At 37.8% G+C, this 12,169-nt stretch overlaps 1 protein-coding gene across 1 annotated transcript in view; it reads right to left on the bottom strand.

The window, feature by feature from the left end:
* Positions 1-12,169, bottom strand: part of LOC150083556 (uncharacterized) — a 49,357-nt gene that overhangs the window by 24,385 nt on the left and 12,803 nt on the right. The window contains exons 4-6 of the mRNA XM_090378522.1: positions 10,692-10,899; positions 3,881-3,961; positions 1,707-1,803 (exon numbers count right to left, since the gene is read on the bottom strand). Coding sequence (XP_090234648.1) covers positions 1,707-1,803; positions 3,881-3,961; positions 10,692-10,899 — 386 coding nt within the window. The remainder of the gene's footprint in view (positions 1-1,706; positions 1,804-3,880; positions 3,962-10,691; positions 10,900-12,169) is intronic.

The following is a 12,169-nucleotide window of genomic DNA, read 5'->3' as shown; positions in this document are numbered from 1 at the left end:
TGCTCCATCCAGCTGAAAGATAGCAGTAGGCTGCTTCTGTTCCAATTGGGGTATAGCGTAATTAATGAGCATGTCTAAAAACATGTTCACACTAATCATGTTTTCGTGGAAGAAGAAAGGTCCAATAATGTAATCATGTAATAGGGCACACCACACATTGAATTTGGCCCTGTTACGAATATGCTCTCTTACCACCTGTGGATTTTCTGTTCCCTTAATATGCACATTGTGTCTATTGACTACATAACTAACATGAAATGAAGCCTCATCCGAAAAACAAACGTTCTGCTGCAAAAACTAATTATCCTCGTCAATTTTATTCAATACGAGGTTAGCAAATTCCTCACATTTATGATGATCGTTTGGTGTCAACTGTTAAAGTATCTGAACTTTGTAGGCATATAGCTTTAGATGTTTCCATAATACTTTGTGCACAGTAGACTTTGGTACTTGTAACTGCTGTGAAGCTTGTCACACGGGTTTACTAGGTGATCGCGTAAAAGCATCTTGAATTGCACCCACTGTTTCTTCGGAAACAGACGGTCTGCTAATTCTTTTCCATTTCTTAACTGACCCGGTTGCCAAAAACTTTTCCATCCACGATTTAATTAATAAGCTTTACATCTGGAGGATTTCTACTATACTTGGTTCTAAACATTCTCTGCACAGTCCCAGGAGATTTTGTTTCAGCTAACCAAACAACACACTGAGCTTTCTCTTGTACAGACAGCATCTTGAATGAATAGATGCAACAGTGCTACTAGCGGCAACAGCAGTTTAATCAATACATCATCATATTGATGTATTGATAAAAACTTTTAATATTAGCGTACAATTTGGTTAAATTTTGTTAACCTCCCAATAGTAATAAAATTTTTGTAACAAAATGTAATCGGGGTAATCATTTGTGGACACCATGTATTTTCATATTATACGAGGGGATTTCAAAAAATAAGTTACACCTGCTGCCATCTCTTGGTATAATTGCGCAACAAATGTGCCACCTGCACAGAACGGAGTTCATATTGCGCCCCCCCCCCCCCCCCCGGTAGGTGAGTTTCGTTGACATCACGGTAACAGTTGTGTAGGAGCAAGCATTCATAATGGCACGTCAGCCAGAATGTTACTCCAAGTTTGAGGTACGCAGGATAGTACGATTTTTGTAGGTGAAATATCTGAATTGTTGCAAGATTCATTGTGAAATAACGGCGGTGTATGGGGAAAATGCAATGTTGCGTCCAGCCATAGTGAAGTGGTGCCAGCAATTTGAAAGTGGTTGCACAGAATTGTACGGCAATATCCGCCGTACAGTCCCAATCTTTCACTTTGTGACTATCTTCGGCAAACTGAAAGAATATCTAGGGAGACAACGATTTGCAAACAATGAGCAGGTGCAAACAGCAGTTTGAAGGTGGCTGAATGACCAAGGAGTGGATTTTTATCATCAGGGAATTGAACGTTTAGTCACACGTTCCGAGAAGTATTTACACCAACTCGGTGACTATGTGGAAAAGTAGTGCAAGGCATGTGCTTTCTATCGCATAATATTACATACCTCAATAAATGTCTCTTGGGCTACAGTGGTAAGTGTAACTTATTTTTTGAATTACCCTAGTAGATATAAAATAAAAATTTAAGGGAGAAAGAAAATCAATATCAGTCAGAAAAACAGAATCTAAATTGGTCCAATTTAATTTACTACTCACCTCATTATCAGGAACATATGGATTGGCTCCATTCTCCAAGAGAACAGACATACAATTAATATAACCTTTGAAGCTTGCATAATGTAATGCTGTTTTCCTGAAAATAGATAAGATGGAAAACTTATTTTTCCAAGTTTGATGTATATGATGAAGTGAACAAGAATTATCAAAACAAAGCAAAATTTGCAAGCAAAATAAAATTAATTTTTTGTTTATACTCTGGGACAACCACATAAAGAGTTCACCAGATGGAGAATACAATACCATATTTAACCATATTTAACATTAATGTGAGTCTGAACAAATGTCACTTACACATGCATATTTCTGTACCAATGCACCTGACCACTCAACTATGGCAGCCCAAATAGCTTTAATATTAAGGTATTCTTAAATCGTCATTTCTAGCCTTGCATCTGTGAAATTTATTCTTTGTTTATCCAATAACTCTATAAAGTATCTTACAGTAGGAGTGGTATAATTTTTATCTGTAGTTAGCATATTTGCATTAGCTTGTTGTCAGAAGGAAGAATTCACATATTCAATTACTGCTACCTCCACAAAAAATTTGTTGTTTAGTTTTAAGTTAAACTTTAGCCTATGGTCATGAAGTCCACACACCCTGACAAAACCACTTTTCTTCCTGATAAAGAAAAAAATTTTAAAAAATCACTGCACACTGCATTTTATAGGCATGTCAGGATAAGTTAGGACTATTTCCATAGCTTATCAGTGATAGGTTATGAGGTTGGCAAAAAATTCAGCTGTAATACTTAATTGGCAAACACTGTTCACATTTAATCTATACAACTTAAATTGTGATACCATGGATAAATATAACAGCCTATCCTCACAACTAACTGTAACTGTAAAATACATAAACTTGTTATATGAAAACAAAAAATAGTACACAGATTTTTTTATAACTCTTTGATTTATAGGCAAAGGGGCAAAAATTAGTTTTAGATCTCTTGCTTCCCTACTATCTCAGCATCTCCTACTACTAATGCATTAGGAGGCTTCTAGATTAGCTAGTGAATAATCTTCTTGCCATTACTCTGTTAGTTGTAACTGAAGGAAATTTAAGTATTCTGTATGTAGTGGGCAATGCTAAGGCTACCCTAAGTCAAGGAGTTAGTTGTATTTTATTACCATATATAGTATTAGTATTAGCAAGATAGTACAAGGAAGCCCAATGATTTTGCTACAACAGCTAGCAAAATAAAATAAAATAAAATAAAAATAACTAATAAAATAAAATACCCTATCTGACTCCCTCTTGATGTGGATACCTATCCAGCAGAACTTAAAATTTTCATAAGCTGCCAATCTCAGCCATCCTAAGCAACTTATTCCAGTAATTAATAACTGGCTTGTCTACAGAACCCAATGATGCAACACTCTGCATACAGAACATGCATGGACAACTGCTATTTTAACTTCCTCATTTCAACAACACAGACAATTATTATGATGTTAAAAAATACATGGTTCCCTCATCAATGTTAAATTTTAGCACTATTACCAGTTTCCTTCTATTTGCATATGACATTAGAGACAGTGCTGTTCAGAATGCTCAAATGCTCTCAAATGCTCTAAAACTCTAATATGTTAAATCCTGCCCTACAGCATCTCTCCCCTGTTCAAATTTGCTAGGGTCTGACCTAGTGATTGTAAATGGTACCTCTGTTTTCTGCAGCTTCATATATTTATGTTTTACCACACTACCCTCTACAATACTGGATAACCAACCATTTGCATAAAATATGCTCATTCAATAGTGCCAATAAATTTCAATAACTCAGCATATAAGGTCTGACGTAGCTGAGTGGTCAAAACAGGACCATAATAGCACACACATTTGAGTTGATCATGGTTCAATCCCAGGAAAATGCTAAATACAGTGCAACTGTATTCATTATCAAAATAATTAGTTGTAAACTCATCTGACCTAGTGATCATGCCAGAGTATAAACAAAACATAAAATAATGAAACACGTAAATTACATTTATTTTTACCATAATGAGCTTTTTTAAGCTACATCTTGTTTACAAAAGTTTTAGATGCTATACAATTTTCAATTCTTTGAGCATGTCTTTCCTTACATCTGATGAAAAATGAAAACTTCAAAATACTGATATGTAGATAAAATTTTTAAAGTGATATATCTTACCCAAAAGAATCTTGAGTATCAGCAGAACATCCATACTGTAGTAGAATTTGACAAATATAAGCATGTCCTCCCATAGCTGCCCTTAAATTAATAGAAATATAATTTTTCTATTAATATAAATATATGTATATTATTCAAGCATTAGATAACTCAGTTGACTGATAAGGAGAAAAATTAGGAAAAGAAAGGAATATATATTCATTATATTCCTTCCTTCATTATACAGGGTGTCTCAAAAATATTGGTACAAACATTTAGGGGAGGTAGGTAACATCTAAAGGAATGTGAATCGCATAGGAACCCATAACCGGAAACGTCACGGGAAAGTAGTAGCAGAGGCACAAAAAGCAGAAATGACACAAGACAGTAATCAGTGGCAAACATTTATTTGACATAATATTAACAATGGAGTATGAGATGGATGCATTTCATGATGTTACAACAGATGCTCGAAGGTTCCACCATGAGATGCGATGCATGCGTGACACCGACGCAGCATGGATTGGTGGACACGGTCGAACACACCTGGAGTTTCTTTGACTGTAGCAGCAGCGCAGATGAGTCTCGCCACGAGATCCATTTCTGTCTCCACAGGCGATCCATACACGATAGATTTGAGGGGCCCCCCCACAGAAAGAAATCAAGGCTCGATAAATCAGGTGAGCGTGGGGGCAGGCAACGGGTCCACCACGGCCAATCCATCGATGCCCAAAATGCCTGTTCAAATGGTTACGAACACACCTTCCATAATGGGCAGGCGCCCAGTCATGTTGAAACCAAATGTTGCGTCTCACATTTGCTGAAACATCGTCAAGTAACCCTGGTAGAACTTGTTCAAGAAAGATCCGATATTTAGCGGAGTTCATGGGGGATGGTAACAAGTATGGGTCGACTAAGCAGTCACCGACCATACCTGCTCACACATTTATTGCGAAGCGATGTTGTGCGCAGCGTGGGGGCGCACACCGTGTGAGTTGTCGTGAGCCCACACATGAACATTGTGCTAATTGAATAAGCCTTCCCGAGTGAAATAAGCCTCATCCGTGACCAAAACATAGGCTGGAAAATTCAAGTCTTGAACACTTTCTTGGAGAAACCACTGCGCAAAAGCCACATGTGCAGGATGATCTTGGGGAAGCAGTAACTGAACCCTTTGGATATGAAAGGGGTGTAAAGAATCGTCGTGCCAAACACGCTGTACACTGCAATGAGACACTCCTAAGACAGAGGCAACGGCACGTGTGCTGGTAGTAGGATTATTCTGGACGGCATTCAACACACTTTCTTCCATGGCGAGAGTTCGCGTTGAACGTGGTCTGCCCGCACTACTCCTGTTACCTCTAAATGACCCATAATCGCACAAATTTTGATGCACACACGCAAACAAACGGTGGTCCAGTACATGTCTGTCTGTTTGGGAAGCATTCTCCATAAATTCATTGAGTGGCTCGTCCATTGCCCTCTGCTAATCCATACACTAGGTGCATGTCTGCCAGCTCACAGTTCGTATATCAATGCATGCTCTTCGTGCGGCGACTACTGCTTGAATGAGTAAACCAGAAATTTTTTCCTCTCACGAACTGATGAACAGCGCCATGTACCGACTTACAGTTACATTTCCGGTTATGGGTTCCTATGCGATTCACATTCCTTTAGATGTTACCTACCTCCCCTAAACGTTTTTACCAATATTTTTGAGACACCCTGTATACATCAATATAATAAAGAGAATTTGACTAAAGGTATGAGCTAATGCTACACATCCATGGCACAGTGTCATACATGCCACATAAATATTTAATATTATAAATATAAAATTATAGCCCTTCCTGGTCTCACAGCAAGTAATGTTTAGATTTTGCTTCATTCCTGAAATAAATTTGGGTTTTCTGTTTGTCATTAGTTGCTAAACAGCTGTCAGAAACAAGCTGAAATGCAACCATTTCAGCTTGTTTTTAAGTCTTAGTTGGACTGTCAACTTGTCCATAATACTCTCTCAGGAATCAATTTTCTTGCTACATTATGTCAATCTACCATTAATTACACCATTTGTGACTACTTTTCTTGCAGTAGTGTTCTGTCACTTTGGCCACATCATTACTGAATTTCCTTTTGTAAATAGTGCAACTTATCGATATTTGATAAATTTACACTATTTGTAACCTTTGAAAACAGAAATTCATTACTTTTTCATTACCTTTACATTCTCTTCAAAAAATTTCATTGTTTAAATTGCTGGCATAAAAGAAGGAATGCCCTCCCTAAAGTCTTATGGGGAAAAAATATTCCCCAGTTGCTTTTTTTATTTTTATTTTTTATTTTTATATATAGAAATATGCATTGCATATCATGCAATATTTACACTATAAACAACAATTACTATGATTTTTATTCAACTGAAAAGCGGCATCATCCAATGACTGAATTTCTTCTTTTGTGCAATCAATTGTCTTATCTTCATTTTCATAAACTAATTCTCTTGCTGCTTTCTTATGTTCATCTTTATCTGTATTTGCTTTATATATAGTTTCCTTCCTTTCCTTTACCTGAAGTATCTCTTTCTGCTTCAGGCAGGGTATCCATCCATTTTAGTAATTTCTAAAGTTTGCAAGCCATCACAGCAGCAGATACTTTACCATGAACAATTCTCAGAGTAAGGAGAGAGAGTGTTTAAACCATGTTTTCCATTGGACATTGTCTGCTGACTGGTGATGGTTTTGCTGAATAATTACAGCAAAACCATCAACAGGAACACTGGCAGGGTATCCATGACTCCATGTTTGAAATTAGAGGAAACCAACTCACAACAGTTATTCTGCCCCACTCAGCAGCCTCAGTTAGAATTTACGGGAAGAAACCACCAGTCAGTTCCAATCAACAATAACAGAGTTCATAATTTTATCATTAAATTTATATATTTTTATCATGGAAGAAGATGGCAAAGACCACTGAAATGGTTACTTAATGGATAGTTAAATTAAGAAGAGATAACCAATTTATCCCTACCCTCACCATTATGTTCTTCAACCCCCTCCTCCATTTTAAATTATGTTTTACTAGCTCTGCAACTCCTGGAGACAATGTTTCTCTATGAAATATCCCAATGCTACAGATACTCAAGAAACCTTCACTGATAAGCTGAACATAATATGAAGTGAAATGCATGTAGCCCATTTCACTATATTATGCTGCTGAATACATTTTAAATATAGTTTTCAAAAACTCTCCATATTCTTTCTTTAAAACAAGCATTTCTTCCTTACTCAAGCTTCAGATGTACAGAAATTCCAAAATCAATGTTATGATGGTGAACCAGCTTGAAATTATTTAAATTTATCATGTCCACAGTAATAAGCTCTTACTGCAAGCATGAGATATAATATCTATATTTACAAACTGATTGTTGATTGCTTTGTAAAGATCTCTATAGAGAAACGGCAACAAGGGATTATTTGATTGATATTTAGTCTGAAAAGGCTTCAGCTACAGGGCAACTGACTGAATGTAAAAATTATAACTTTTCTGTAACAAGTTTATTGTTCAGAGCATTCTGCACTTTCCTGACCTTTTCTATTGCTGGAGGACTAGGCTTTGCCTTCTACATATTTTTTATATGATGTATCATTTCCAATGCTCACACATACTAGAATTTTCCAACTTTCCAATTTTCCAATTTGATTTCACAAAACTTGAGAAACCAGAATGATATTTAAAGTCTGATCCCCTTGATGGAAAGTCTTAAATAGGAAATATAAATATCAGAGAAATTTTGGTACCTGCCACTCACTTTTAGCCAGCACTCTTTTAAAAGCTCCATCAACTAGGTAAAGTAACCAAGTATCTGTTTCAAACATTTCTGGTTAATTTATATCAGATTTATCACTTTAATGCAAGCTTTTAGGTTGATCAAGAATTTATCGCATTTGGGCTGTACAAAGAATTTCATTGTTTAAATTGCTTTACAGGGTGTCTCAAAAATATTGGTACAAACGTTTAGGGGAAGTAGGTAACATCTAAAGGAATATGAATCACATAGGAACCCATAACCGGAAACGTCACGGGAAAGTAGCAGAAGAGGCACAAGAAGCAGAAATAACACAAGACAGTAATTAGTGGCAAACATTTATTTGACATAATATTAACAATGGAGTACGAGATGGATGCATTTCATGATGTTACAACAGATGCACGAAGGTTTCACCATGAGACACGATGCATGCGTGACGCCGACGCAGCATGGATTGGCGGACACGGTTGAACACACCTAGAGTTTCTTTGACAGTAGCCGCAGTGCAGACGAGTCTCGCCACGAGATCCATTTCCGTCTCCACGGGCGATTCATACACGACAGATTTGAGGGCCCCCCCACAGAAAGAAATCAAGGCTCGATAAATCAGGTGAGCGTGGGGGCCAAGAAACGGGTCCACCGCGGCCAATCCATCGACGCCCAAAACGCCTGTTCAAATGGTCATGAACACCTTTCATAATGGGCAGGCGCCCCGTCATGTTGAAACCAAATGTTGCATCTCACATTTGCTGGAACATCGTCAAGTAACCCTGGTAGAACTTGTTCAAGAAAGATCCGATATTTAGCAGAGTTCATGCGGGATGGTAACAGGTATGGGCCGACTAAGCAGTCACTGACCATACCACCTGCCCACACATTTATTGCGAAGCGATGTTGTGCCACATTGGGGCGCACACCATGTGGGTTGTCGTGAGCCCACACATGAGCATTGTGCTGATTGAATAAGCCTTCCCGAGTGAAATAAGCCTCATCCGCAACCAAAACATAGGCTGGAAAATTCAAGTCTTGAACACTTTCTCGTTTCTTTGTTATTTGGTTTTTAGGAGCATTAGCAACTAAGGCCATATTGCTCCGGGATATGCGGTGGTCATTCCCTGACCTTTCCGCATCCTCTGTATTTGGTGGTGACGGGCTCGAATCCCGGTCTAATCAAGAAGTGTGTGCTGCGCACTGCTGCTCCTTCCCACCTGGCTACGGAGGTGCCTACACTTTCTTGGAGAAACCACTGCACAAAAGCCACACGTGTAGGATGATCTTGGGGGAGCAGTAACTGAACCCTTTGGAGATGAAAGTTGTTTTGTTTGTTGTTTGTTGTTTGGTTTTTAGGAGCATTAGCAACTAAGGCCATATTGCTCCGGGATATAGGGTGGTCATTCCCTGACCTTTCCGCATCCTCCGTATTTGGTGGTGACGGGCTCGAACCCCGGTCTAATCAAGAAGCGTGTGCTATGCGCTGCTGCTCCTTCCCATCTGGCTACGGAGGCGCCTTGGAGATGAAAGTTGTGTAAGGAATTGTCGTGCCAGACACGCTGTACACTGCAACGAGACACTCCTAAGGCAGAGGCAACAGCACGTGTGCTGGTAGTAGGATTATTCTGGACGGCATTCAACACACTTTCTTCCATGGCAGGAGTTCGCGTCGAATGTGGTCTGCCCGCACTACTCCTGTTACCTCTAAATGACCCATAATTGCACAAATTTTGATGCACACGCGCAAACAAACAGTGGTCCGGTACATGTCCATCTGGGAAGTGTTCTCCATAAATTCGATGAGCGGCTCATCCATTTCCCTCTGCTAATCCATACACTATGTACATGTCTGCCAGCTCACAATTCGTATATCGATGCATGCTCTTCGTGCGGCGACTACCGCGCCATCTACCGACTTACGGCGACGTTTCCGGTTATGGGTTCCTATACGATTCACATTCCTTTAGATGTTACCTACCTCCCCTAAACGTTTGTACCAATATTTTTGAGACACCCTGTATATTACTTTTGTTAATGAAAGACAATAAATGTAGAATGGAAATAATCAAACTAGTCCAAAGCTGTGGAATGGTCCAAAAAATATATTAAGTACCTTGTAGAAATATTTGAAATATTATTCCAATATCATACAATAATATCCATTTGTCCTTTTAATGCACTTCATTGAGACTTTCTTCAAATGAAACAGTGAAGTTACAGTTCTTCAGTTGTTCACATAACTGATCTTGAAAGAAAGGACCTATTCAAAAGTAAAAAGTGACAACATTTGCCAATTTATTTTTCTTCATTTAGCAATTACACTATCTGGAAACATAATGAGAAATAAATCAGAAGGGTTTGTGGCTGTGCAATCTGAAAAATGAGTCATTATTTTGTTCATTGTGCAAATAACTTCTGCACACACTGCTCCATCCACATCAAGAAATTTGAAATCTTCATAGAGAAAGCAGATTCTTTCGGATTATTACAAATTCTACCTGTAGAATTTGTAACAGCATCTTCCACATTTTTAAAGTGAACTTTAAAGAAGGAAGTGAACTTTTCGCATCAGCCAAAAAAATAAATAAATAAAATAAAATAATAAGTCAAATAAAACCTGTGAAAAAAAAAATAAAATAATGCAATATCATGCCATCCTCTCAGTAATTCTTCGTTGGGAAGCAAAATCTGACACATGAAAAACGAATTATTATTTTAAAATATATGGGAAAGTCAGGGATATTTGACCAGTAAAATAAACTGACTTCACTGATTTCAAGTATTAAAAATTTAAGTTACAGATGTTACAGCTGCATGAAGTTAACCTACTCATTACATCAGCCACATAATTAGTGGTTCAGATTTGATTAAAAATTTTGACCGATTCAATGACAAAATATAGCATCTGTGTAAATGTACATTATGCAAAAAACAGATAACAGAAAAGGATGAAACAGTCATAACAGTGTATACATTATGTAAAAAACAAAAAACAGAAAAAGGATGAAGAGGGCATGATCATTTAAAACTTACCAATGAATACAAGTGCACCCATTAACATCTTTACTGCCTATGGCTGCACCTCTTTCTAACAACAGCTGAGCTGCTTTAGCTCTTCCCATTTCACAGGCTTGCATAAACGGAGTCATGCCAGATTTATCTATAACATCTATAAGAATTCCTAATTCCAACAACAGCTCTATAGTACTTGTATTCCCTTGAATAGCAGCTGCATGAAGTGCTAAAGATATGAAAATAGAACAGTATGCATACATCACCTGCTCATTCAGTTCACATTCTTTTACTATGAGCATGATACTTTTATCCACAAATTCCAAGAAATAAATTATTTATGAATATGAAGTGTGGCAATAAAGTTCCCAGACTGGTGTAATAAAAAGAACACAAAGTGAAGGAGCTCAAAAATGGTTTTATTTTTATTCAAAGTAATCACCACCTGATTGAAGTTATTACACTGTTCTAAAAGTTTGTCAGTGAAGGCTTCCAAAGAGATGATGTTCAGTTCAGTGGTTATGAATTTCTTTATGTTCTCAACATTCTGAAATCTCTTTCCTTTGAAGGCAGTTTCCACCTTAAGAAAGAGGAAGAAGTCTGCTGGTGCTAGATTGGGAGAGTAGAGTGGATGATTGATCTGTACAATGCCATGTTTCATCAGAAGTCTTCAAAACAAGTGTGAATGGGCAAGGGCAATGTCGTGCAACAAGGACTAGCTGCCTTTTCCCCTCGATATTGCAGCCTTATCCAGGAAATACACTTCAATAATCTTTGAAGCATCTGTACACAGAACACAGCATTGACTCTCTTCCCTTCAAGTATAAATTCCTTGTGAACCACACTGTTTGTCAAAAAATATATTCAGCATCATCTTGATCCTGAACTTCTGTAAACGAAACGTTTCAGGCCTTGGTGATGATTTTGGTCCACTGCATGCTCTGATGCTTTGTCTCTGGGTCATACTGAAACATTCAACACTATTCTCCAGTGACAATACAGTCAAGGAAATTAGGATTATCTTGACAAGTCTTTGCATGATGATACTCTTCATTGCTTCTGCTCCTCCATGAGGCTATGCAGCATAGATTTTGCACAGATCTTTTGCACAGCCATTGTTCTGAGGGTCAAATGACAATCTTTTGCCACAATTTCCTAAACCTTTGCAACTCTGCCATCATTTCAAGAGGTCTTTGAAATGAGGACAGAGATCCTCACATTGGTCTTTGAACTTCTTATACCATTCAAATACACTGGTATGACTTAAGGTTTCATCACGATAAACAGTTTTTAACATTTCATACGTTTCCGTTGCAGATTTTCTCAGTTTAAAGCAAAATTTGATATTTGTTCATTGCTCCATTACAAAATCGTGACACAGATCACTTAATGCTACTAACAAAACTGGTTGTTACTTGTAAAATGTTAGCCTAGTGGACAAACTCTGTACCATCATCTGTTGGAGGAAGTTTGAAGTACAACATACCACTTCACTTCTG

The sequence above is a fragment of the Mastigoproctus giganteus genome, chromosome 7 (assembly GCF_048544385.1).
Source record: "Mastigoproctus giganteus isolate SK-2022 chromosome 7, ASM4854438v1, whole genome shotgun sequence".
Lineage (NCBI taxonomy): Eukaryota > Metazoa > Arthropoda > Arachnida > Uropygi > Thelyphonidae > Mastigoproctus > Mastigoproctus giganteus.
The sequence above is the reverse complement of the archived record's forward strand: the minus strand, read 5'-3'. Positions and strand labels throughout refer to the sequence as shown.